General features: G+C 36.6%; 3 protein-coding genes and 1 long non-coding RNA gene across 4 annotated transcripts; 1 reads left to right on the forward strand and 3 right to left on the reverse strand.

Annotated features, from left to right (window-relative positions):
• Positions 1-7,208: 7,208 nt before the first annotated feature.
• LOC139889737 (uncharacterized) lies at positions 7,209-9,854 on the reverse strand. The gene is made up of 4 exons (XM_071872675.1): positions 9,456-9,854; positions 8,931-9,275; positions 7,712-7,821; positions 7,209-7,302 (listed from the first exon to the last, which is right to left on the reverse strand). The coding sequence occupies exons 1-4, from the start codon at positions 9,852-9,854 to the stop codon at positions 7,209-7,211; spliced, it is 948 nt and encodes a 315-aa protein (XP_071728776.1).
• Positions 9,855-10,001: 147 nt separating this feature from the next.
• On the reverse strand, positions 10,002-10,523 carry LOC139889745 (uncharacterized). The gene has a single exon (XM_071872683.1). The coding sequence runs from the start codon at positions 10,521-10,523 to the stop codon at positions 10,002-10,004; it is 522 nt and encodes a 173-aa protein (XP_071728784.1).
• Positions 10,524-10,553: 30 nt separating this feature from the next.
• LOC139889754 (uncharacterized) lies at positions 10,554-11,272 on the reverse strand. The gene is made up of 2 exons (XM_071872691.1): positions 11,176-11,272; positions 10,554-10,912 (listed from the first exon to the last, which is right to left on the reverse strand). The coding sequence occupies exons 1-2, from the start codon at positions 11,270-11,272 to the stop codon at positions 10,554-10,556; spliced, it is 456 nt and encodes a 151-aa protein (XP_071728792.1).
• An 835-nt stretch (positions 11,273-12,107) lies between these two features.
• Positions 12,108-12,712, forward strand: LOC139866035 (uncharacterized). The gene is made up of 3 exons (XR_011765205.1): positions 12,108-12,137; positions 12,214-12,328; positions 12,442-12,712. It is a non-coding gene; the product is annotated as an uncharacterized lncRNA (long non-coding RNA).
• The last annotated feature ends 15,089 nt before the right edge of the window (positions 12,713-27,801 follow it).

Below are 27,801 nucleotides of genomic sequence, written 5' to 3' on the forward strand. Positions count from 1 at the left end.
CGTAGGGATGTCGTGTATGTAATTTGTATGCTCGTTCTTCGTGTTTTGAAAATATGACATGAACACCCAAATGGGTCTAGCTTAATCTTGAGTTTTGGTTGCTCAAATGATGTTATAAGATAAAGTGTATGTGTTAAAAGTGTTAGTTACTTCATTAGCTTCGTTTTGATATGTTGGATGATGAAAAACTAGCTCAATAACATGAAATGTGTTTTTGGTGAATCGATTATCGTTTTGGTAGGAACTTGATGCGGTTGAATGCTAGTTGAGACACTTGTTTGAATGTATGCTAGTTAACTAGTTAAATTGTATGCGTAAATAGCTTCGAAATGGTGTGATGTATGCTAGCGTTTGATTAGTGAATCATAAGTCTCATTTGTGTCGAAATTGATTTTGAAACGATAACGTGGCTAGTGATTTTGACGTAATAAATGTTTATTGAAACTTGGAATATGCGTCTAGTTGCAATGTATGCGTTATTACCTTCAAAATGGCATATCATACATGTAAATTGGTTGCCCGAATCATGAAATGCGTTTTACAAACTTGAAACTTTGATTATGAACGTTTAATGCGGTTTTGGGTTGTTGTAAGTGTTGAATTTCTTGATGAAATGTGTCTAGGTGTTTTCCTCGTCAAATTACCTTTCCGATGATATAAGATACATGTTCTAATTGTTTGCGGATCATAAGATGTGGTTATTCGGTTTTAGCTCGTGCATACTTTGAAAAACAGAAAAGTGTCTGCCCAGATGGTGGCGCGGCGCGCCCCATCCCCGCGCGGCGCACGGATTGGCCTGGCCAGAATTCTGCTCACTTTGGCACTTTTCACGCGAAATGTTTGACTAGCTATCGACCTCCGATTCATATGAAACTTGTTCTAATATGCTTATATATGAATAACTAGCATAGAAAAATAGTTCGGGACCCGACCCGAACGCGTTGACTTTTTCGTTGACTTTGACCAAGTTTGACTTTTAGTCAAACTTAACCAAACTTTTATACAATCATTCTAACATGTTTTTATACTTGTTTCTTGTATGAAACTTGACAACGTGATTCACATGCTATACTTAATCGAGTCGTAACGAGCCATAGGACTAATTGAACACATTTCACCCGACCTTGTGTCGTAACCGGTTAATTGATACAACTTACTTGTTTAGGTCAAGGCTAAGCAACTTTCATGCATACGTTACTTTGTGAAGTACTTTTATACTCGTGCACTCGAGGTGAGATCATAGTCCCACCTTTTCAACAACTTTTTATACTTTTAAATTGTGGGCTGAGAAACATATACTTTGTTACATTTTGTACTACTTACTTTTATACTTTGAACACAAGTACAAGGAAAACAAACATTCCACAGCGAGTTAGAACAAAAATCCTCAATTCGATTATCATTAGTTACACTTGCAGGGTGTAAGCGAGAACTTATATTGTGTGGCCATACGGGTTTGACAAACCCTCATTACGGACGGTTCGCTACCGTCTACGGATGAAATATATTTTCGAGAAACACTGTATGTTCTAACACTATTGTGATGGGGTTCTATGGAAGGAAACGTTAAGTCTTGATAATTGGGTGCTCGCGAACAATACTTTTGGAATGCAAATGATTTTGATAATCAACTATGGGAATACTAAATCTTGTGGTTCAAAAACAACGTTTACAAATACATCTATGATTTCACCAACGTTTTTCGTTGACAGTTTTCTATATGTTTCTCAGGTTCATACTCGGCTACTTGATACATGCTTCCGCACTCTTTGATTACTTGATTTGAGTCTACCATGCATGCATACGCTAGAGATAGCATTTTTGGATTCAACTTTTGTCTACTTACTTACGCTATTTATAGCAACTGTGGTTTCAAACTAATTATGTCGCAAGTTATTTCATTCACACTTTATAACTTTGTAAACTTAAACTTATTGTCGATCCGTTTGTTGAACTAAACTTTGTACCTTTCAAATGAACGCGACATAATTTTGGTCAAACGAGTCTCATATAGGGACTACGACCACGCAACGGGACCTAAGTTAACGACGCCGTCAATAACGGTTTTGGTCGGGTCGTTACAAGTGGTATCAGAGCGTTGGTTGTAGGGAACTAGGACGTGCATTAGTGTGTCTGACAGAGTCGTTAGGACGCATTAGTGAGTCTAGACTACAACCGGATAGTTAATCATTGCATTCTGACATACATTTGCTATAGATAGCACTTACTTGACTACTTGTGCATTATACTTGAATCATTCTTAGGAAAACTTTTAATGGTACCCAACCTTCATTATACGAACTCGTATCCTGCCACTTTAGTTCGGGAACTCTGACTCCTTGGTTGTTATTTCCCCCGTCTCATCTTACTATCCATGAATATTGTAAAGTCACTGTCACTACTCTAGATGAGTATCGTCATCACCATTTATCGCTACGGTTGCGTATTACTTGTTATCATGACTCGTTACTCTTTTCATACCTGAATACAATATTGTCTGACTCGAACCACATTGACGTGAACAATCAACTATACACTTCCCTCGGGGAACGCATCTTCAGAGTTGCACAAATTCTTTCGATTTAATACCAGTCACGTTTGAGACGTCGTTACATTTTGTTCATTTTAGGTCTTCACGATGACACGAACTTGAATCTATGGAGTGATGTGGGAATGGAGGTATGAGTTAGCGTAATATAACGACACTCGATCAACGTGGTTATATTACGGTAAGACATACCAAAGTTCTAGTGACGCGTGATGGTGGTTAGACTCGATCAACCTAAACACCACCATGTGCCATGTACATGACTTCATCTTTTCAGGTTTGGACATCCAAAAACTCCGAGAAAATTTATAACAACCATACCGGGGACACACCTTCAATTATTGTCAAATTATATTTATGCTTCCGAATGAATTACCGATTCCATTCGACTTCAACCGTATGTCACACGGGTATACTAGCTCTTCCTCGCGCAGTCTTATTGACTAACTACAATTTACTCGTTATGCTCACATCGGGGCGGAAACTTCTCTTGCATCACCCTCGTACTTCCAGTTCAGGAGGTCCTTATTCTAAATTCTCAATGGAGAGCGACTCTTCACGTCATACAAGTATTCGCCGCGAGGGTGGATAGTCCTAACAATCGTTTCCAAAACCCGATAAGAACTTGCCCCGACGAACGTTTTTGGAAACCGATAAATCTTCCGCGACGCGAATTTTCTTGAGAAACTTGTCCTAGCTAACATTTTCAATTCCTAGCAAACTTGTTCAATATGCCTTAGGGAAATATACCCCGTTTCGGATCGAGATCCTCGTTTCACTTCTAGATTTTGGAGTACCTTACAAAAAGCCTCGGGACCGCGTTTAGACATGAGTACCGCGTACCATCCACAACCCGACGGACCGAACAAACATACGATTTAAGTCTTGAAAACCATAATACGAATTTGTATTACCAACTTCAAATTTACTTGAGAAAAGTATTTTCCTTAACCGAATCCTCATACTACAATGATTTTCATTCGAGTTTTAACGTCACTCCTTTTGAAACCACATGTGACCGGAAACGTCATTCTCCTTTGTCGAACCAAGTAAACGATGATCAATTCACCGGGGCCGAGGTTATTCATGAGCAACCGAGAAAATTTATTCATATTCAAGCAAAACCCTACGCGACTCGTAATCACCAAGAGCTACGCCAATGTTAGACGTAAACATTTCAAATTCCACGTGGGAAAACCGCGTCACGTTAAGAGTCGCACCTTGGAAAGGTGCAATCCGTTTCGGGAAAACGTAGGAAGCTAAATTCGCGATATTTTGATCCTTTAAATTCTTGGGGTGTTTTGGACCCGTCGCTAGCCGTTTAGACTTTTCCGACTCATTTTGTGTCTCCGTTTATCCTACATTCGATGTATCAACTCAAAGACGTGTTTTGCGAAACGAGAACTTGTTATCTCCTTTGATGAACTCACTATCGACGATAACCCTCACTTCCTAGGAGGACCGGTTGAAACCATAAATTGTGAAGCCAAACCTTAAAACAACATATGATCCCGACCGTCAAAATTCGTTGAAATACCCTAGGACGTACTTCTCCCTCACTCGTAGAATTGGCAACGCAAGATCTCGAGGAAGATTCAACAACTACTACTTCCAACTAAATTTCGGGACGAAATTTCTTTTGAGGTGTGGATAATGTAACATCCCGCGTTTTTCCGTTAAATTTAATTTTAACACCGTCTTTTTTTTTTAAAACATAATCTTTCGTATTTAAATTAATAGTTTCCGTGAGTAACGTTCATTATATTTCCGCTATTTAATTTTGACATCACCCGTTTACTCGAGCGTTTTAAAAATATTCGTTTGGTTAATTCCCGCACCCGCTTTGAAACTTGAGGGACAAATCTTGTCACTTGGCCAAATTGGAACAACTAGTCACCACCTCCCACCATTATCCCCTCATTTCTTTTCTTTCTTCTTTTCTCTCAACCAAGAACTCCCATCCTAAATTCTTCATCATCTTCAATCATCATCCAAATTCAAGCAAGGAATCAAACATCAAAACAAATTGTACTTTTGGAATCCTCGTTTCATCCTCTTCGATTTGATACTAGTCTCATGGCATGGGGTAAGAATTTCTCATGAAACCCTAACTTGTTAAATTCGTTTTTAGACTTGTCAAGTGGTTAATTAGTGTCTATGGCTCGTAGGGATGTCGTGTATGTAATTTGTATGCTCGTTCTTCGTGTTTTGAAAATATGACATGAACACCCAAATGGGTCTAGCTTAATCTTGAGTTTTGGTTGCTCAAATGATGTTATAAGATAAAGTGTATGTGTTAAAAGTGTTAGTTACTTCATTAGCTTCGTTTTGATATGTTGGATGATGAAAAACTAGCTCAATAACATGAAATGTGTTTTTGGTGAATCGATTATCGTTTTGGTAGGAACTTGATGCGGTTGAATGCTAGTTGAGACACTTGTTTGAATGTATGCTAGTTAACTAGTTAAATTGTATGCGTAAATAGCTTCGAAATGGTGTGATGTATGCTAGCGTTTGATTAGTGAATCATAAGTCTCATTTGTGTCGAAATTGATTTTGAAACGATAACGTGGCTAGTGATTTTGACGTAATAAATGTTTATTGAAACTTGGAATATGCGTCTAGTTGCAATGTATGCGTTATTACCTTCAAAACGGCATATCATACATGTAAATTGGTTGCCCGAATCATGAAATGCGTTTTACAAACTTGAAACTTTGATTATGAACGTTTAATGCGGTTTTGGGTTGTTGTAAGTATTGAATTTCTTGATGAAATGTGTCTAGGTGTTTTCCTCGTCAAATTACCTTTCCGATGATATAAGATACATGTTCTAATTGTTTGCGGATCATAAGATGTGGTTATTCGGTTTTAGCTCGTGCATACTTTGAAAAACAGAAAAGTGTCTGCCCAGATGGTGGCGCGGCGCGCCCCATCCCCGCGCGGCGCGCGGATTGGCCTGGCCAGAATTCTGCTCACTTTGGCACTTTTCACGCGAAATGTTTGACTAGCTATCGACCTCCGATTCACATGAAACTTGTTCTAATATGCTTATATATGAATAACTAGCATAGAAAAATAGTTCGGGACCCGACCCGAACGCGTTGACTTTTTCGTTGACTTTGACCAAGTTTGACTTTTAGTCAAACTTAACCAAACTTTTATACAATCATTCTAACATGTTTTTATACTTGTTTCTTGTATGAAACTTGACAACGTGATTCACATGCTATACTTAATCGAGTCGTAACGAGCCATAGGACTAATTGAACACATTTCACCCGACCTTGTGTCGTAACCGGTTAATTGATACAACTTACTTGTTTAGGTCAAGGCTAAGCAACTTTCATGCATACGTTACTTTGTGAAGTACTTTTATACTCGTGCACTCGAGGTGAGATCATAGTCCCACCTTTTCAACAACTTTTTATACTTTTAAATTGTGGGCTGAGAAACATATACTTTGTTACATTTTGTACTACTTACTTTTATACTTTGAACACAAGTACAAGGAAAACAAACATTCCACAGCGAGTTAGAACAAAAATCCTCAATTCGATTATCATTAGTTACACTTGCAGGGTGTAAGCGAGAACTTATATTGTGTGGCCATACGGGTTTGACAAACCCTCATTACGGACGGTTCGCTACCGTCTACGGATGAAATATATTTTCGAGAAACAGTGTATGTTCTAACACTATTGTGATGGGGTTCTATGGAAGGAAACGTTAAGTCTTGATAATTGGGTGCTCGCGAACAATACTTTTGGAATGCAAATGATTTTGATAATCAACTATGGGAATACTAAATCTTGTGGTTCAAAAACAACGTTTACAAATACATCTATGATTTCACCAACGTTTTTCGTTGACAGTTTTCTATATGTTTCTCAGGTTCATACTCGGCTACTTGATACATGCTTCCGCACTCTTTGATTACTTGATTTGAGTCTACCATGCATGCATACGCTAGAGATAGCATTTTTGGATTCAACTTTTGTCTACTTACTTACGCTATTTATAGCAACTGTGGTTTCAAACTAATTATGTCGCAAGTTATTTCATTCACACTTTATAACTTTGTAAACTTAAACTTATTGTCGATCCGTTTGTTGAACTAAACTTTGTACCTTTCAAATGAACGCGACATAATTTTGGTCAAACGAGTCTCATATAGGGACTACGACCACGCAACGGGACCTAAGTTAACGACGCCGTCAATAACGGTTTTGGTCGGGTCGTTACATATAGTGTTGTAACCATGTAATGATCCTGTTGTTGATGATCTGTACACGTTAATTTTGTACGGGGCGTCACATGCAAGACCCCATATATTTTTTAAATTCATAGTTTTTCTTTAAATTTGTATAGGACATCACTAAATTTTACTACTCGAATCCCATATATTTTTTGAATTTGTAGTTTTTATAAAGGTAAACTACCACCAAAATAGCATTAAAATATATTTAGTAGTGAAAATTTTTTTAGGACCCAATTGAGTTATAATCCTAGAATCGCCACTGACGCTTACTGTGGAAGTACGTGTATCATTAACATAGGTGTGTCTAAAATGTTTTTGTTATTCAAATGATTGCCCGTAGTTACATGAATTTTAACCTACAACTTTCTTAAACTTATTCAAACAATACAATTAAAATTATTAGGGTTTCGGTTTGGTGAAAAGAGAGAAGCTAGGTGTGTTCTTTGTGTAATACTCTGTGTAAAATGATCCTAGGATGGCTAAAGGTGTGTACCTGTTTATAGAAAAATATATTGACGGAAAAACGTAATAACATTAATAAAGATCCGATGATCAAAAGAGTATAACCGATTACAAAATTAGCCCAACTGAGCCTTAGATAAACTAAACAAACTTAAACAAATAGCCTCACCAACAGGGTGAAAACATGTTTACCCAGAATACAAAGCAAAACTAAACTACAACAAACAGAATTTAAATAACCAACTATACTACTAAACACATCAATTAAACAAACTAAGTAACTAGTACCATTGGTGACCTAGAGAACACCGATAACCCCCGCAATACAACAACAACAACAATACCCAATTCCACTAAAGTGGAGTATGGGGGAGGTTAGATGTAGACAGTCTTTCCTCTACTCTAGAGTAAAAGGGAAGTCATTCCTCCCCCACGGATACCTATCGGTTGGCGGGTAAAAGAAGTCGTCCCTCCCTATACTATAGGGCAGAGAGGCTGCTTCCCAAGGACCTCCGGCCAGCAGAACCATGAAATCCGTTAAGTGAAGTAACTAAATGCAAGTAAAGTAAAGTAGATAAAAGGAACCTTACCGTGGAAAATGTAAAGGTAAATATGGCATGTAACAAAGTAAAGTAAAAGAACATATAAGTGAAAAAAGTAAGTGTCAAGTATGCAAGTATAACAAGCAATGTAAGTATAAAATGTGTATGTAAGCATGTAGGTATAGAGCATGTAGTTATACAATGCAGTATAAAACATATAAGTATACAATGTAAGCATAAAGACATGTAGCATGTAAATGTAAATACGTGTAATTTAATGCGATATAATGTAATGCGACATGTAACGGTATAGTGCTATAAGGCAAGTAAATAAGTATAATGTAATGCACACAACATGTTGGGATATGCTACAATAAGTATTAGTATATGAAAAAAAAAAAAAAAAACATATATGAAGCAAAAAAGCAAAAACATATATGAAGCAAAAAAGCAAGTAGGCAAAAGGCATACGATAAAAATATATAAAACTAAATAGAAAATTAAAAAAGAATATAAAATAAAATATATATACAACCTAGTCATCAATCCTAATTCTACTCCTCCACAAATTTCTATCAGAAGTCATGTCCTCGGTCAATAAAAGCTCCTTCATGTCAAGCTTCAGTCTATCCTCCAACCTACGTGTAGGTCTACCTCTTCTCCTTACGCCGCCAACCGTGAGGGCTTCCACTCTCCTGACCGGTGCTGTGGGTGGCCGCCTCCTTACATGGCCAAACCATCTAAGTCGTCCTTCTCTCATCTTGTTGACGATATTCCCAACTTCTAAGTTCTTTCTAAAAATTCCATTAGGTATCATGTCTAACATGGTCTTATCACACGTCCACCTAAGCATCCTCATTTCTGCCACCTCCATCCTCCTCTATTGGGCCTTCGTCATTGGCCAACACTCCGATCCGTACAACATGGTCGGTCTAATCGCTACCTTGAAGAATTTCCCCTTCAATTTAAGGGGTATCTTCTTGTCGCACAAAACCCCTTTCGCAGCTCTCCACTTCAGCCATCCTACTCTTATACGGTGAGACACATCATCATCTATCCTTCCCGATTTGTGTAGCATTGATCCTAAGTATCTAAAGGAATCCTGTGGATGTAAGACCTGATCCCCAATACGAATATCCACAGTATCATTGTGATCTTCGATCCTCCCGTAGTCGCATCTAAGATACTCCGATTTAAGTCTACTAATCCGAAGTCCATTTTGTTCCAGGGCATTCCTCCATTGCTCCAGCCTTCTGTTTAGCTCATCCTGGGATTCCGATACTAAGACAATATCATCGGAAAAAATCAAGCACCAAGGGATACTCCCTTGTATCCTATGAGACAGGTCGTCTAAGACTAAAGCGAAAAGAAAAGGGCTAAGAGCAGATCCTTGATGTAAACCTACTTCTACTGGGAAAAACTCTGTGTATCCTACTGTCGTCCGAACGCGAGTTTTCGCCCCCTGGTACATGTCCATAATAGCTCTTATATACCTACTTGGGATACCTCTACCATTAAGGATCTTCCAAATCAACTCTCGTGGGACACTATCATAAGCTTTTTCCAAGTCTAAGAAAGCCATGTGTAGGTTCTTTTGTTTCTCTCTATACTTCTCCATAAGACTTCTAATAATGTGAATTGCCTCCATCGAGGAGCGTCCTGGCATGAACCCAAATTGATTTTCTGACACCTTTGTCTCTCGTCTAAGCCTAGTCTCAATCACTCTCTCCCATAGTTTCATGGTATGGCTAAGTAACTTTATACCTCTATAGTTACTACACGTATGTGCATCCCCTTTGTTCTTGTAAATGGGAATAACCTCGCTCAGTCTCCACTCCATTGGCATTTTTGCGCTTCTAAACGTCATGTTGAAAAGGTTTGTCAACCACCTAACCCCATCATCGCCTAGGCACCGCCACGCCTCTATGGGGATTTGGTCCGGTCCTACTGCTTTGTTTCTCCCCATCTTGCGTAGGGCCACTCTAACTTCCCCATGGTTGATCCTCGTGCAGAAACAGTTGTTTTGATATTGTGGGGCCATATCATAGACATGAGGTTCTCCATTCCTAGTCCTTCCCCCATCGAAAAGGGATGAGAAGTATTCTTCCCATCGTTTCCTAATTTTGTCTTCCTTCACTATGCTTTGACCTGCTTCATCCTTGATATATTTGATGTTATCCAGATCCCTTCACCGACGCTCCCTAGCTTTGGCTATCCTGTAGATGTCGTTTGCCCCTTCTTTAGAGTCTAGTCTCTTATATAAGTCTTCGTAAGCTTTATCTTTTGCATGTGTAACGGCGATCTTTGCTTCTCTCTTGGCTTCTTTATAGCTATTTTCTATGCTAGTTCTGTCTGCTAGTGTACCCCCTCTAAAGGAGGTGAGCTCCCGAAACCTCGCTTGTTTAAGCGCGACTTTAGTTTGGACCTCGTCGTTAAGCCACCATGATTCTCTACAACCATTTTGGGCTCTCGACGTCCCAACTGCCACTCCCAAGGATTCTTTTGCCACCCCTCTAATAGTGGACGCTAGGTTGTTCCACATCTGATCTGCATCAATAAATGCTGCATTTTCCAATTCAGCACCCATTCTTTCAACAACATTAGCCCTAAAAGTCTCCGCCTTCTCTCCATTTAAGTTCTTCCAGAGGATTCTGGGTGGTTGTACTTCTCTCGCCCTCCTGTTTACCCGTCCCTGGGTACCTAACTCCATGACCAACAGTCTATGCTGGGATGAACAAGTCTAGGTTGGGAGGACCTTACAGTCCTTACAGTTCCTAAGGTCACCCCTGCGAAGAAGGAAAAAGTCAATTTGGGTACTATGACCCCCACTATGAAAGGTGGCTAGCTGAGCATCCCTCTTCTTGAAGAAAGAGTTTGCAACAACCAGATCATGGGCAATGGCGAACTCGAGAATTGAGCGCCCTTCTTCATTTCTAACCCCATACCCAAAGCCCCCATGGGCTCCCCTATATCCCTCTACCTCCGCTCCTATATGACCATTAAGATCGCCCCCTATAATCAATCGATGGTCCGCTGGACATCCCCTTACAACCTCATCTAACAATTCCCAGAAACTCTTCTTCTCCGCTTCTCCTAAACCTACGTGAAACCCCCGCAATAAAACAACCAAAATGAGGACCGACCGTCGCTAACCATCACAAGCCGTCACAACAAAAGGATCCGTCCACGAAACACCCATCTCACCTTTGGGGCAGAAACGATATCTTAAACAGGGAGAAATCATCGCCTGCCATAAACTCTAAGGTACAACCGGAAAGACGGACCAAGCGAGAAAACCACAGCTACGACACCACCACCCGCATCGGTTTTTTTCTTCCAACCCTAATATAATAACTAAATACAGAGATGCAGTAAACAATCCCATGCGTATACACTTTCCAATGCCGGATCTGAACGGATCATATCCCCTTCACCTTTTTTTAAGTATTTGTTTTTCATATGCTTTCGTTATTATATTTCTTCATCTGCATCTCTAATATTAGTGATAATTCACCAGGTTCTATTATTCAGAGGTTTATGTTCGATTTTTTCATGTGTATCTTTGATTCAAGTTAGTGTTCATCCCATTTGCCATTTGTCCATCCCTTTTATAACTGATGTTTATCTTTGATTCAGTTTATCTTCGAATTCTTCAAGTTTATCTTTGATAACTTTAGTTCGATTTCTTCATGTTTTTGTTCATCCCTTTTATATTCATGTTTTTGCCAGCGAGCAGCAAAATTGTACCTATTTTTGTTTTAATTATATTTACAGTAAATCTTTGGAGACTAGAAGAAATCAAAAGTTCATGACAAATTATTCAGTACTACTATTTGCACTTGCTGTTTTGATATTGTGTCAAAAGCTATTTAACTTTTGAACGTGGTTCCATTTAGGTTTATGTAAAGTAAAGTATTGCTTAATTGAACCATATACCTGAATGCGATGGTTTTGGAATGATGCTATAAAAAGAATGCTTACAAGCGTGAAATAGACACTTACACCATGTTCTTGGAGTTTATACAACTTATGATGATGTTTTTCTGAGTTGTATATGAGTTTTTTTTTTTTTTTTTTTTTTTTTTTTTTTTACGAGGAACCCCACTATGGGCCAGAGCACATTGGCCCCCCCACCGCAGGTAAACCCCGGGTAAACGGCAAGCCAGCCCTCCACCGCTACCAGGTAAGGCATTCTCCAGTTTGGTCATTAAATGCGGGCACCCCTTAGGATTGAACCCGAGACCTCCCCTTCACTGAAAGTGTTGGTGGCCACCCAGGCTAGGCCTGGATGGTTAGTTGTATATGAGTTATACAACTGATGATGGTATGTTTCTGAGATTTCAATTTTGTTTTTTTGAGCTGGATATTATTTACTGTGGTAAATGATTTCATCATCTTAGATTCACACAAGGTGTTCGATGAAATGACAGAGATGATTTTACTTTATGTTAGGCGGCTACGCAACTTATAGTTATTGAATCAAAGAAACAAGATGTCGTCTTTAATATACACCAGGTACTATATATTTCAACGTTTTAAAATACATATACATATATTAGTATATAGTTTCAATATACTGTTATGTATTTTATAGACATAAAAACACTTTGAATGGCTGTTTCATACAGGTTCTAGGTTATTCATGTCAGTTTGTCATTGTGTATGTTTATGTATGTAAGGCATCCGAATGGGCCACGGGATATATACGACATATATTATACGACAATGTTCGATCAACAGATGTTGTTGACTTGGAATGAAAGCGTTCAGCATAGGTAACATCGTATTACAGTATTTATTTTTAGAATTTGTGGATAAATGCTTGATGCTTCACAGGAACTACAAAGTTCATTGTTGGGCCTGGCATAATGGTGGTGCCTTCTCTTGCTGTATATATTACATTATTATGTTATAGTCATTCTATATGTATTAAAATGAATGAGATTGCAGTGTGTTGTTGTGATTACACTACTATAAAAATGATTTTTTCGGACAGCACTTTTCCGGACGACAAAAGTCGTCCGCTAAAAGCCACTACTCGACAAAAAATCTCCTTTTTCTGTCCGCTTTTTTCTGAAATGTTGACCGAGATTTCCCGGACGACCCACCGTCGTCCGGAAAGATAATAATCAATTATGTTCAGACTTGACTGGCGAAAATTGGCTTCAAAAAATGGAAAGTTACGCGTGTTTTCTATTCTCGGACGATTTGTCGTCCGGAAAGGCTTTAGGGACGATTAATCGATCTGCCTACTTATAATCCATCATCAACACACATCTAACACATATCTAACACCATATAACCACTTAAACTCCATTATCATACTTCCAAACTCAAAATGGTGACCCTTTCACCGATGATTGTCTCAATCGAAGTGTATTACGGAAGTGAATTCCGTAATGAAATGAAACTTTACGATTATACTCGTGGTTCAAAAGCTACGTTCAAAAGCATTGACGTTCGCGACGTTGGTTTAAAGGAGCTTTTAACCTTTTTGAAAGAAAATGTTCCGTTCGAACACACAGATGTCTTGTTTTATGAAGATGACTGTGTTCCGAAATTGTCCGCCACATATCTCCGTACCGACGATCAGTGGAACGGTATAAAAGAAACCCTGAGTTGGCTTTCTGATCGTATTTCTCTTTATTTAGTTTTGGAAGACGAAAAAACTTTTTTAACTTTCCGTTAAGTTAGTTAGTTAACTTGGGTATTATTTGTATCGTTTGTATTTGTATAGTTTGTATTTGTATCGTTTTTATTTGGGTATTATTTGTATCTTTTTTATTTGTGTATTATTAATTTGTATCGTTTTTATTATTTATGTTGAATGAAATTGCTATGTTGTTGTCATTTTTTTGAATGAAAACGGATTTTAAGTAGATAAATCGATTATTATATAAAGATTGTGAATTAAACACAACAAACGACAAATATTAAATTAATATAATACAAAGTTACCGAATTAAACACACTTCAACGATAGTTAAAGTACTTATCAGATGTCGTCCTACATATCCTTCAAGCACACGACTAAAATTAAACACACTTACTAAAATTAAACACACTTACTGAATTAAACACACTTCAAGCACACGACTACAAAGTTACTGGTATTGAAACACACTAATAATGACGACGAGGATGACTACGAGCATCCGATTTAGTGGACGAACTTTCAGAACCTGAGCTCGATGTTGCCGATGTTTTGGAAACGAAGGACCGGTCGATAGGTAACATGGTTATCAGACGTCGTCCCACCAGACCTTCAACCACACCATTACTAGTAAATACACGGTTCAGAAATGCTCCGTACGGAAGATGAGGTCTTGTTTCTGCATAACGAAGTTGATTCATTTGGGAAGCGACCAAATGAGCAATATTTACTTGGATGTTGTGAGTTATGCACCAGTGAAGACATGCTTTAGTCATTGACAATCGAGTGATGTTTGGTTCGCGGTGGTACATGTTACTCCTAATAATTGCATTTCTTATAACAATATTTCCCGGACGAAGATATTCGTCAACGATGCCTGAATGTTCTACGGTTCTAAATGGAATCGCAGTACGACACACAAGTATGGTCATGTCTTATTTTGGAATATCCTGAGGAAGAGCTTCGAGGTCTTCACCAGGAAAATAGATATTTCTACCTTCAAATGGTACGCCCAATAACATACCAAATTGTTGAAGAGTATATTCGTGTTGCCAGTCATAGATTTGAAACCTCACTAATTGTTCATTAATGAATTCAAAGTTGGAATAGAATTGATGCACGAGTGCAGGAAAAAAGAACTTATCAACCAAAACGAAAGGAAGTCAACCCATTCTTCTGAATTCATGTTCGATCTCTGGAAAATCTTGTAGACTGACTTCTCGACCTTTTCTAATAGGTCTATTATTTGTTGGTTGATTCATAGTGTGACTGTAGAGATATAGAGAGAAAGGCTTGAATGGGTAGATATGGATGAAAAGTGTATGGCTACTCTTTAAGTAGACATAAATTGCCACCAAGAATTCTCGTACAAATGTTTCCCGCCCAAATGTTTCCCGCCCTAATGTAACGGTGTTTATGTGTCGGTGTACGTAACGGTGTTAGAATTGTGTTAACGTTGTTTATGCCTACTATTATTGTTATTAATATTGTTATTATTAAATTTATTATTATTATTATTACTACTAATTATAAAAGATTAATTTTTTAACATCACTTTTATTATAACACCAAACACGGTTACATTTTTTTTAAACTAAACACAAACATGGCTAAACACAAACATGGCTAAACATCCAGTCTTCTTCCTCTTCAAGAAAAGTGGTTGGCTTGTCGGACTCCTTGAAAAACCATACTTGTTTGTGGTCAGCAGGTATGTCTTCTTTGAGAAATGCTAGCAGATCGGACAATTGATAATTTCAGACGTTTAAACAATACTCCTGTAGTTCACCACCAGAGTAATTCTTGACCTCTCGTTCGAATTCACCACCGTAATTATCTTGTAGCATAACAGGCATTTGACTCATTTTGAACTTGAATGTGGGAAATTTAGTAAATTAAGAAATAGGTGTATGAGGTGTGATTTGTTGATAAATGAGGGGTTGTATTTATAGAGGAAGAATACAGGTGTTGAAAACGGCTTTAATCAATAAAGAATCTCTGTTGAATACAGCTTTAAATAAAGCATCTCTGTTTCACAGCTTTAATCAATAAAGAATCTCTGTTGAGCGGATCAACCTGGTATCACTTCAAGCGCCTTATCAGGCCAGAGCGGATCAATCCAAATTTTTTGCCTTCTACAACGCTCATGCATCAAGCACCCGGACCTACCACCACAACCATAATATTGTCGACCGTACTGATAATCATCCGTCAAGCAAGTTTTGACCACCATCTTTGAACCACAAGTTCGGCAAAATTTCACAACAAAAGTTTCTTCTGGACCAAACTGGTAATCTTTATTCATACTGTTGCAGTCACATAGTGTTGTGATTAGTGGGGTTATTATATAAAAGAATTTTCCCTCCCAAAAGCCACCATCCATTTTCCCGCCTAAGATTTCCAACCTAAAGTTTCCCGCCAGACCGGATCGTTTAGGATTTAATTAGGGTTTAGGGGTTTATTTAAGATTTAATTAGGGTTTAAGTATGGTTATATTAGGATTTAATTAGGGTTTAATTAGGATTTAATTTATATAATTGATGTGTGCGAGGTGTAATACGAAATAGATTATATTTTACTACGAAATACTATTAAATACGATACAATTTACACAAGTTATTTATTTATTTATAGAATGGATATACCTAAACCTTGCTACAACACTTATAGGCAGTGTACCTAATCGTAGAGTAGTGTAGTTTTTAGTAAGTCCGGTTCGTTCCACAGGGAGCTGGCTAAGTTTAACGCTATATATATTTTAAACTATATTTGTGTGTATATATATATATATATATATATATATATATATATATATATATATATATATATATATATATATATAAGTAGTACTATTATTATTATAAAGGGTATATATATATATATATATAAGTAGTACTATTATTATTATAAAGGGGGGTTTTTACCATTTAATGACTGGTTTGTCGATTTTAAAACTTAAATCACAATTAAAACCTAATGTAAAATATTAAATATACAAATGACTTAATTTAAAGCGTAAAGTAAATGACGATAAATAAAAGTGCGATAAATAAAAGTGCAGTAATTAAAATGACGATAAATAAAAGTGCGATGAGATATAAAATAAAGGAATTATGCTTATTTAAACTTCCGTAATTATGATGTTCGACGTGTTGATTTTAATTTATTACCATGGGTTAATTGTCCTTTGACCTGGATTATTCGATATGTCCATCTGGTTTTTGTCCATAACAGTCCATCGGTCATAAATATAAAGTGCGAGTGTCCTCGTCAAATTACCCTTATACCCGAAGTCAAATATTCCAACTAATTGGGGACTTAAACTGTAACAAGGTCTTAATACTTTGTTAATGATTACACCAGGTTATCGACTCCGTGTAACCCAAGGTTTTAATAAATTGTTAACAATTACACCAAGTGTCCTTGTATGTAATCAACCCTTGTTTTAATGAGTCCATTGACTATTAATCCATTCCCGTGTTCGGTTAAATGAACGATTATTAGTATTTATAAACATCCCGCCCATCGTGTCCGATCGAGTGTATGTGGTTATTTATAGATACGTCAAATTGTAATTCTCTATATTAAATTAACGAACTATCATTCAGTTAAACAAATATAAAGCCCATTAATAGCCCATAGTCCAATTTTCACAAGTGTCGGTCTTTTGTCCAAACCCCAATTATGTTCCAAAGCCCAATAACCCCGTCTTAATATTTAGTCCAACATCACGATTACTTCGGCTTAAATAAACATAATAATAACTTAGCTACGAGACATTAATGTAAAAAGGTTGAACATAACTTACAATGAGTATTAATCGCGTAGTGTTACACGGACAGAATTTCGACTTACAAACTTAAAACATTCGCCACTATAACCTTATTATTATTAACTTAATATTAAACTTATAATTAAAATATAAATATTGATATATATTGAGAGAATGAGATAGATCAGTGAATGAAGGTGTGTTAAACTCGTCGCCCAAACTTGCAATTTATAGCACTTGGCCATAACTTTGAGGCCATGCGATCGCATGGAAATTGTTCTTCCAGGCCATGCGATCGCATGGTGTCTTGGGATAGCTCACAATCTTTTGTTTTCTTGTTTGCCGACGGTTTTTATTTTAATATATAAATATAATATATATAATTTATAGAATTATTTATATATTATATTATATGCGTGTGCATAGTTGACTTGTAAATTTAGGTCCGTTGGGTCGCGCTTTGATAGTTGGTTCATGTCCTGGTTCCGAATTTTCGAACGTCCTTTTGTACGATTTAATATCTTGTACTTTGCGTTTTGCGGCTTGTACTCTTGTAATTTCTAGACGTTTCTCGTCAATAAATTGAACCACTTGGATTGTACTTTGTACTTTTTAGCGTTTTGGTCATTTGCGTCTTCAAATCGTCGAATCTGTCTTTTGTCTTCACCTTTTAATATTTAAACGAATATCACTTGTAAATAGAACAATTGCAAATAAAAGCTTGTCTTTCTTGAAGGATAATGCTATGAAATATGTGTTCGTTTTTAGCATTATCAAATATTCCCACACTTGAGCGTTGCTTGTCCTCAAGCAATATAGAACTTGAATATAACTTTACTAGAATCACTTCTTTATTCTTCACACTTTGTACATCAGTAATTTTAATACGGCAGTATGAACAATGATAGTAACGTTGTGGTTTACAGTCCCACATGACTATAAAAATTTAGATCCTTTAGGAAATTGGATCTTTATGAAAACATTTGATATTTTGAAAATTCATTCTAGCTTTTACCCTAGATAAGTTTTCCGGAATAACCCTTCACCGGTGTTCGCAAATTGTTTTTGTGGGTTTTGTGAGTTTCAGATTTAAAAATTTTAGCTCAAAACTTGTGGTTTTCTGTCACCCACTTGCTAACCTTGTATTAGGAAAGCAACACGTCCAGTAAACTTGATCCGTATATTACCTTTCGGTAAACTACCGTCCGGTTGTAAAGGAAAGCGTTGAACAAGCAACTGTTAAGGCAATGTCTAATGACATGCTTTTGATTATGGTCTATATCGTGTCAGATGCAATTACTATCCTTTGTAGGAGCAATAGTAAAGATCACCCTATAGTTTTTCGGTCTGGCACAAGGTCCTGTCTTCGACCATGCTATGCAACCACCGTTCTTACGGTTGACACCCGATTTGGTTCAGGTGACTTAATGAATTCCGGTGAATTCTTAGGATTTTACGTTCAATGGTAATGAACGCATTGAAAATAGGTTTTCAGAAAACAAATCGGTTTGTAATTTGATCAAAATATTTTCTCGTTCAAGCTCGATTTTAGATATCATCGAATTCCATGAGTTTGTAATTCTCAATCTTTAAGGTCAATCTCAAGGATTGAGTAATATCAGGCTTAAAAGCTGATTTTTAATCTTTAAGAAGATTATCCTTTCTGGGGATCTGATTCATTAGTCTTATAAGCTAATTTGCATGGCGCCCCCCCCCCATTGTACGAGACAGATCCTCTCATGGTTAGGATAAGTCTGACCACTTGGCGACCCTGTTTGATGCTGAGGTCCGTGGATTTCCAACTGATTTTTGAGAAAACTTTTCAAGGTTTTTCGTAGACTCTACAACTGGTCTGGACGAAAACTTCCTGACCTAAATCAAGAAGCGCGTGTCTTTTTCTCGGAAGACTTTACTTCCTTTTACATTCCATTTATATTACAATAAACTGGGTAAAACTGATTAATATCGTCCAAAACAAAAGTATCTTCAATTATTTGTACAAAAATATGTGATATATGTTCTAAATAACTTAGTAAATGTTTCTCACACTTGGCTTTTATTTTTCTTTCTTTGGCTTTTTATTCTATTCTATTCCATTTTAAATGAATTCAAGCGTTTTGGGTTGTTTCTCAATTTATGTCCTTTCCGAGGTACCAATAATTTCGGTGTTAACACCTAGTTTTATCGTTCATAAATATGTATAAACATGATTTTGAGTTCATTTAGTTGAAAATTTTTACTAGAATTGGGTAGTCAGTATATAAGACTAGGACTGTTCTTTATTATCAGAGAGCACTAGATTCTAATACAACTACTGCGTTACTAGTAAAGTTTAACGGTGGCTATTAAACCAAATGTATAAGTCAAAAAATTTTAAAACCGAAAGAATTTAATCCCTTCCCACTACTTAAGATCTTGCAATGCCCTCATTTGCAAGAAATTAGTAACAACTTAAATTATTGAGGGTGATTAGCGTAGAAAAATGATTAAATTTTACCAAAGTTTCCAAACATATTGTTGTTTGTTTGAATGATAAATGGTGCACATCATTTGTTCATTCCTGCAGTTGTTATATCACATTTATTTTGCATCTTGTCGTCAAAATTAGTAGCTTTTGCTGAACTTAATGTCAGTCTTTGAAAATGCGCTGTTTTACCCTGTTATGTACATGAGATAAAATACATACAATACAAATATAAACCTGCATGGTATTTTGAAATGGGACTTAATATCCCACTTTCAAATTATAAAAATGAAATATTAGTACAAAATAATAAAAATGTAAAACATTACATAAAAGTATCAAAATGTTAAATGTTTAACATAAATAGATAAAAATAATAAAAGATAAAAAAATACCAATGGAACACTGTTGATTTGGATAGGGATTCCAGTTCATATCATCGCTCGGGTTCCATGGTTGGTGATAGGTGTCCTGGTAGGCTTGATTGGGGTCATACAGGTCAAAGGGTGGTCGCATGTCAAGCTGATGTGGTGGATAGTAAGCAGGTCGAGTCGGGATGTAGTTATGTGGTACCTGATATGATAGCTGGCTCATGATTTGGTGCTGATAAACTTGCCAGCTATCGTGTTGGCGTCGCCTTGAGTGCTCATACTCATCCGCGGCTCTCCACTGCTCATACTGATGATGCCTAGCCTGGTTATTCATTTCCACCTCATCTACATGCTGGAAGACATCAGTATAACTATCCCTAATGACATCCCTAATGTCATCTGCTTCCTCCATCTCCTCATCCGAACCCCTCTCTACCTGTGGATAGGTGCCCTGATATGGTATTGGCATATTGTGCCTCCGTTTTAGTATTTTTGTACCTTGATAAACCTGCAAGCCTATGCTCTCGGCTTGTTCCTCAATCTCTACCATCGGACCCCCATGCTCTTTATCTACACCTAAGTACTCTCCAATGAGAGTAACAAAAATACCTCCCCCTATAATACTTCCTGCTTGCATACCCTCAACAACTTTAGATAAATAGTGGCCTACGCAATAAGGAATGTTAACAAAGCTCCTCGGGTCTCGAATACACTTAAGGTAAAATAAATCGTTTAGGGTCATTTATTCCTTGTTTCTACCCCTTTGTGTAATTGAGTTTGCTAAGAATCTATGTATTACCTGGAGCTCTGTTCTATCAATATCTAAGTAGGAGTGTCTTCCACCCCGCGTAAATTCCCTAAATCTTGACATACGCCTCCATATGACGTTATCGTCAAAATTCCTATCTACTCTTTCACCTTCAGTAATTAAACTATTACAATCAGGTGTAATAATCTCAGCGGGGGTGTAGATTAATAAAGCTCTAGCCATGTCCAACATGGACATTCTGTACATTGTACCTCCTAAAAGAAATCTAATGAAACTTTTATCTCCTATCATAGTAACTTCATTATTTAACTCTATAGTGCTAAGCAATTCAACACACCATTCTCTATATATAGTTCTACGTGTAGTAAATAAGCGGATCCAATCGTTAAATGCAGAGTTACCATACCTCTGAAATAGTAAATCCCTAACCGGTTCGGCTAGGTTAACCGCTTCCAAAGGCTCCCAATCAATTACCCGAGGCATTTCAATATTTTTGTGGTAAAGAATGTGCATGTTCTTTTGAAATTTCGGGTATTCAGTCCAACAACGATCGAATCTTAGGTTTGGATGTAACTGTTGGTCATCGATAAGTGTGTGCATAATCCTTGGGTGAGGCTAAAATTGACGATAATGAGCGTAAAACAGTGGTTCCGGCTCATAATATAGCATGTGTTGATCATAATGTTGTTGTTGTTCCGGTTGTGGTTCCGGTTGTGGTTCTTGATCAGGTTCTTGTTCAGGTTCTTGTTCATGTTGTCTAGACGATGATGCATCGTCCGTATCTGTATTTCTCTTTTTGCTTCCCCATCTGTGAGATAGAATTCTCAGAGACCTGCTTTAGTCGACTCATAGGAGATTTGTTCGATTTGGTTTTCCATAGCTACATAGGCATAACCTCGAATTTTCAATAACTTTTCTTCTAAACATATGAATGGTCCTTCTCTGCATAGAGTAACGAATTCAGAATTGGAATGTGTTTGATTGTTCGAACATTTACCTTCGTGTGACCATTTTCCGCATTTATGACATCTTTCAAGGTGTCGTGCTCTTCTTTTTGTTGCAGATTTTGATTTTCCTTTGCTAAAATGTGTCTTATTATGATTCTTCCTGAGTTCTTTGCTTACTTCGTCCATTTTGCCTCTTATGAATGATACCAGTTCACTCGAGAAAGTGTTATTATTACGTTTAGTAATCATAGCGTGTAGTAGTAGACCATGGTTCAAATCAAAGGAATTCTTCATCTCGTAAAACCTAAAAGAAATAAAAATTCAGAATGGAGGAAGAAGACTAGTTCTTTAGGGTCTGCTAGGGAAAGACCATTCGGATTCCATTCTCGGAAACTACATGAAAACAGAAAATCTAACTCTAGACAGCATTATATTATCCTTAGAACATTCGAATCTCCCCACACTTAGTTAGCTGTGGTGTCGAAATTGTGATTAACTTCATCTTCAACTTCCATTGGACTATCTATGTAATGTTTAACTCCGTGACCATTAACTTTAAATTCAATCCCATTTGAATTTATCAACTCTATTGTTTCGTATGGGAAAACTCTTTTAACTATGAATGGTCCAGACCATCTTGATTTCAATTTTCCAGGAAATAGCTTGAATCGTGAATTGAAAAGAAGAACTCTGTCTCCTTCCTTGAATTCTTTTGAACTTCTGATTCTTTTATCATGCCATTTCTCCGTTCTTTCCTTATATATTAACGAATTCTCATATGCATCATGTCTTAATTCTTCTAATTCGTTTAGTTGACTTAATCGTAGACGTCCAGCTTCATGTAAATCAAGATTACATGTCTTCAAAGCCCAAAATGCTTTGTGCTCAATTTCTACTGGAACGTGACATGCTTTTCCGTAAACGAGTTTAAAAGGTGTGGTACCAATTGGAGTTTTGTAGGCTGTTCTAAAAGCCCAGAGTGCATCCTCCAATTTCATGGACCATTCCTTCGGATTTGATCCTACGGTTTTCTCTAGAATACGTTTTAAAGCTCGGTTGGTGTTTTCAACTTGTCCACTTGTTTGTGGATGATAAGCGGTTGAGATTTTATGAATTACTCCATATCTTTTAAGAACTTTCTCAAGTTGATTATTACAAAAATGAGTACCCCGTTATTAAAGCTTTCGGTGTTCCGAACCTAGCAAAAAGACGTTTTAGGAAGTTGACTACAACTCGTGCATCGTTAGTTGGGAGAGCTTGTGCTTCCGCCCATTTAGATACATAATCAATGGCAACGAGAATGTAGAGATTATTATGAGATTTTGAAAATGGACCCATAAAGTCAATACTCCAAACGTCAAATACTTCACATACTTGAATGACATTTTGTGGCATTTCATCACGTTGACTTATTTTTCCGGCCCTTTGACATGCATCACAGGATTTACAAAGAAGGTGTGCGTCTTTGAAAATTGTAGGCCAATAAAATCCAGCATCGTAGACTTTTTTTGCTGTGAGTTGAGACCCATAATGCCCTCCTGTTGGTCCTGTGTGACAATGGTTTAAAATTTGACTAGCTTCATCTCTAAATACACATCGGCGTATTATTCCATCGGTACAACTTTTAAATAAATGTGGATCTTCCTAAAAATAGTGTTTTATATCACTAAAGAATTTCTTTCGTTTTTGGTACGACAACCCTTTTTTAAGGAATCCACATACTAAGTAGTTTGCAGAGTCTGCAAACCATGGAATTTCATTATAATCGATCTTCAATAGATATTCATCAGGAAAGTTGTCTTGTATAGCTGATTCATTTAGAACTTCCAATTCGGGATTTTCAAGACGAGAAAGATGATCAGCTGCGAGATTTTCTGCTCTCTTTTTGTCTCGAATCTCAATATCGAACTCTTGTAAGAGTAAGATCCAACGGATTAATCGTGGTTTGGCATCTTGTTTCGAAAATAGGTATCTAAGAGCAGAATGGTCGGTATAGACCACCGTTTTATCTAGAACGAGATATGAACGAGATTTATCAAAAGCAAAGACAATAGCAAGGAGTCGAGAAACTTCCATGCAATAGCTGGTTTATGAGCTTTTAGCACAGAAATGAGTCGAGATTTTTCATTTTCCGTAAGAGAAGACGATATTATTACAGGTAATTCAGATTCACCATGTAAATAAGCGTATTCCAAATGGGTTGGAAGTAGCTTTAACTCTAATATCGGTGGTTCTTCTATCGATGATTTGTATCGATATCTGTCTTCCTCTTTTAGCATTTGAAGTTCTTCTTTTGTTGGTTCGTAATCATTAGCCATGAGTGTAGCTAACATTTCAGCTTCATCAATTGGTTCAGTTCCCTCTCCTAAAGAACATTCTCCTGTTCCTTGTAATTCTGGAAATTCTTCTAACAATTCTAAATGTGAATCTATAGTTTGAATATAATAACATGTATCATCTGTAGATTCTGGTTGTTGCATAGCTCTATCAACAGAAAAGGTAACACTCTCGTCCTCTATTCTTAGGGTCAGTTTCTTACCAAACACGTCTATTATTGCTTTAGCCATGTTTAAGAATGGTCTTCCTAATATGAGAGGAACTCGAGAATCTTCTTCCATGTCCAGAATAACAAAGTCTACTGGAAATACTAAAGTACCAACTTTAACTAGCATGTTTTCCATTATCCCTCTAGGATATTTTACTGATCGATCGGCTAGTTGTATGCTTATTCTTGTTGGTTTCAATTCTCCGAGGTCTAATTTAGCGTATAGTGAATACGGCATTAGATTTATACTAGCACCTAAGTCTGCCAATGCTTCTATTGAACTAAGACTACCTAGAAAACATGGAATTGTGAAACTTCCTGGATCTGATAATTTTTCTGGTAGCTTATTCAACAGCACTGTAGAACAATTAGCATTCATTGTAATAGCCGAGAGTTCTTCCATTTTTTTCTATTTGTGATTAGATCTTTCAAGAATTTAGCATATCTTGGCATTCCTAAATTCACATCAATGAAAGGAAGGTTGACATTTATTTGTTTAAACATATCCAAGAATTTGGATTGCTCGGCTTCAAGTCTTTCTTTTCTCATTTTACTTGGGTAAGGAAGCGGTGGTTGGTATGGTTTAACATAAGGCTTTGCCTTAACTGTGTTATCTTCATTAACCTTTTCAACAACCAGTTCTTTTTCCTTATCTTGCTCAGATTGTGGTGTAGTAGGAATAGAATCATCAGAAATTACAGGTATTTCAGGTGGTTTAAGTGTAATACCACTTATCGTGGTAATGGCTTTAGCTGTTTCATTCCGGGGGTTAGCATTTGTATCGCTGGGTAGACTCCCCGGTTTTCTTTCACCTATCAACCTTGCTAGGTTACTTACTTCTTGTTCCAGATTTTGAATAGAAGCTTGTTGATTTCTAAATGCTTGAGCATTTTGTTCATTAGTTTGTTTCTGAGATGTGAAAAATTGAGTTTGAGATTCAACTAGCTTCGACATCATATCTTCTAAATTTGGCTTTTTATCATCGGTTTGTGGTGGTTTATTTGGAAAAATAGGTCTTTGCTGGTTGTAAGTATTATTAGATACTTGTTGATTGCTAGGACCTTGTTGGTTGTTGTATGGAACATTTCGGTTATAATTCTGATTTTGATTGTAGTTTGGTTTTGGCGGTTGATAATTATTTTGATAATTATTTCCAGGCCTTTGATTCATATATGAAACATTCTCTCTTTGTTCCATTGTTTGTTCAATACTGAGACAATCTTTTGTTAAATGTGATCCTCCACACTGCTCACAACTAATTCGTATTGCGTGAATATCTTTAGTCATCTTTTCCATTCGTCTCTCGAAAGCATCTAGCTTTGCGGAAATGGAATCAAAGTCATGGCTAGAATTAGCTCTAGCTGCTTTAGATGATCTAACGATGTCTTTTTCTTGATGCCACTCATGTGAGTGGAAGGCTGTGTTATCAATAATTTTGTAAGCTTCAGTTGCGGTTTTCTTCATAATGGAACCACCAACTGCTATGTCGATGTCTTTTCGTGTAGTAATGTCGCATCCTTGGTAGAATATTTGTACTATTTGATAAGTGTCTAAACCATGTTGAGGACATCCTCTCAACAACTTTCCAAATCTTGTTCATGCCTCATATAGAGTTTCATTTGGCTTCTGTGTGAACGTGACAATTTCTCCTTGAAGTCTCACGGCTTTAGATGCCGGAAAGAATCTTTTAAGAAATTTCTCAACTAAAACATCTCATGTATCAATCGCCCTTCAGGTAACGATTCTAACCAATCTTTGGCTTCTCCCTTTAAAGTCCAGGGAAATAACATGAGATAGATCTGTTCATCCTCAACTTCTCTGATTTTAAATAGAGTACAGATCCTATTAAAGGTTCGAAGATGTTCGTTTGGATCTTCCTTTGGCGTACCACTAAATTGGCACTGATTAGTTACCATGTGTAGGATTTGTCCCTTGATTTCATAATCTGGCGCATTAATGTCTGGTTGAGTAATTGCATGACCTTGGCCAGTGCGTGTAGCTCTCATTCGTCTTCCATACTTAGAGGTTCCTGATTTTCCATGATTAAATTTGTTGAATCTGAATCACTAGAGGATTCTGATTTAATGGCTTCTTCCTCGACAATCTCCGGATGAGTAATTTGTGGTTCAGGAGGAATGATTAGTGGTTCAGGATCTCTGAATTGTCCTTGAATATCCTCCGGGTTCTCAATTGTGAGGTCGGGTTCAAAAAATGGATTATCGGAAATTTGAATTAGAGTACTTGGTCGACTTGATGACGATTCTAAAGAAAAATCAACGGCGACAATGTTGGCTAGATGTCTTGATCGAGTTACAGGTGGTGAACGTATGAAAGGTGGTGAACGTTTTGCTCGGTGCATTCACTGAATATCCTATTAGTTATAAAAATAAAAAAAAATTATATAAGTTATCAAATTAATAGACTTTTCTGATTTTGCCCACGTTTCGAATAGCCAATAGATGCAGCAGGTAGCCAGGACCCTTTAAATCGGAAGCCCACAACTCGCCACTAACAAATCCAACTATTACTACGAACCAGAAAATTTTGAATGTATATCAATTTAACCGCTTAAAATAAATTTTTTTTTTTTGAAATTTTGAAGAAGAAATAGAAAATTATATGTCCTAAAAACTAGAGCGTAGAAATGAGAAAGAAGAATAGTGCGTCGAAAAACGTCAAAAAATAAAAGGTCGAAAAATAATAATAAGAAAGTAAAGCGTCGAAACTTAAAAGTCTAAAAACTAAATATTAAAAGTTGCGTCTAAAGGAATTAAAGCTTAAAAGGAATTCTATATCCAAAACGGCAATAACTTAAAAAGGCACTAAAATTTATTTAAAATTAAGGCGATAAGCGACGTCGTAAGATTCTAAAGCGCCTAAATCTTAATCTAAAGAAAAAACACTTAAGGAATTTTACGGCAAAACCTAAAAATCTAGAAATATAAAATACTACGGCAAAAACTAATCTTAAAACTAATTACGAACGATAAAAATACAAATTACGAATTATATGATAAAAATATATAATTTATAACAATACTAAAAAAATGATAAAATTACAATTTTATAAAAATATTATTTTTATATTATTATTTTATAAAAATATTAATTTAAATATTAATAAAACTATATAAACTTAAAAATACAAAATTAAAAACTAAAACTAAACTAAATATTAATTTAATTAAACCCTAATTGATAATAATAATTAAATTATCAACCCTAATTCAGCATTTATGGCGTACTAGGTTTGCTGTCAGCAACCCTCATGCGATCGCATGAGTTCTAAGTATCTGGGCCAGGCGGTCGCATGGACTGTGGATCCAGGCCAGTTCTTGGGCTGCTACAGTACTTTGGCCCGATTTCAATTTTAATTATTTTTTTTAATTTATAAAAATAATTTAAATAAAACTTATAAAAAAAATTTACTTATTAGTTTTTATAACTTTTAACAATAAAAATATAAA

The sequence above is a fragment of the Rutidosis leptorrhynchoides genome, chromosome 1 (assembly GCF_046630445.1).
Source record: "Rutidosis leptorrhynchoides isolate AG116_Rl617_1_P2 chromosome 1, CSIRO_AGI_Rlap_v1, whole genome shotgun sequence".
Taxonomy (NCBI): Eukaryota; Viridiplantae; Streptophyta; class Magnoliopsida; order Asterales; family Asteraceae; genus Rutidosis; species Rutidosis leptorrhynchoides.

What these genes read in the sequence shown, in the direction of transcription:
- LOC139889737 (XM_071872675.1), bottom strand. Translation starts at nt 9,854, where the DNA reads ATGGCCCCACAATATCAAAACAACTGTTTCTGCACGAGGATCAACCAT. An exon ending in CAGGACGCTCCTCGATGGAG is followed by an intron (nt 9,276 to 9,455) that starts GCAATTCACATT and finishes GACATGTACCAG; the next exon opens with GGGGCGAAAACTCGCGTTCG. An exon ending in ATATTCGTATTGGGGATCAG is followed by an intron (nt 7,822 to 8,930) that starts GTCTTACATCCA and finishes ACTTGCATTTAG; the next exon opens with TTACTTCACTTAACGGATTT.
- LOC139889745 (XM_071872683.1), bottom strand. Translation starts at nt 10,523, where the DNA reads ATGGAGTTAGGTACCCAGGGACGGGTAAACAGGAGGGCGAGAGAAGTA.
- LOC139889754 (XM_071872691.1), bottom strand. Translation starts at nt 11,272, where the DNA reads ATGAAAAACAAATACTTAAAAAAAGGTGAAGGGGATATGATCCGTTCA. An exon ending in GGATTGTTTACTGCATCTCT is followed by an intron (nt 10,913 to 11,175) that starts GTATTTAGTTAT and finishes GGTTTCACGTAG; the next exon opens with GTTTAGGAGAAGCGGAGAAG.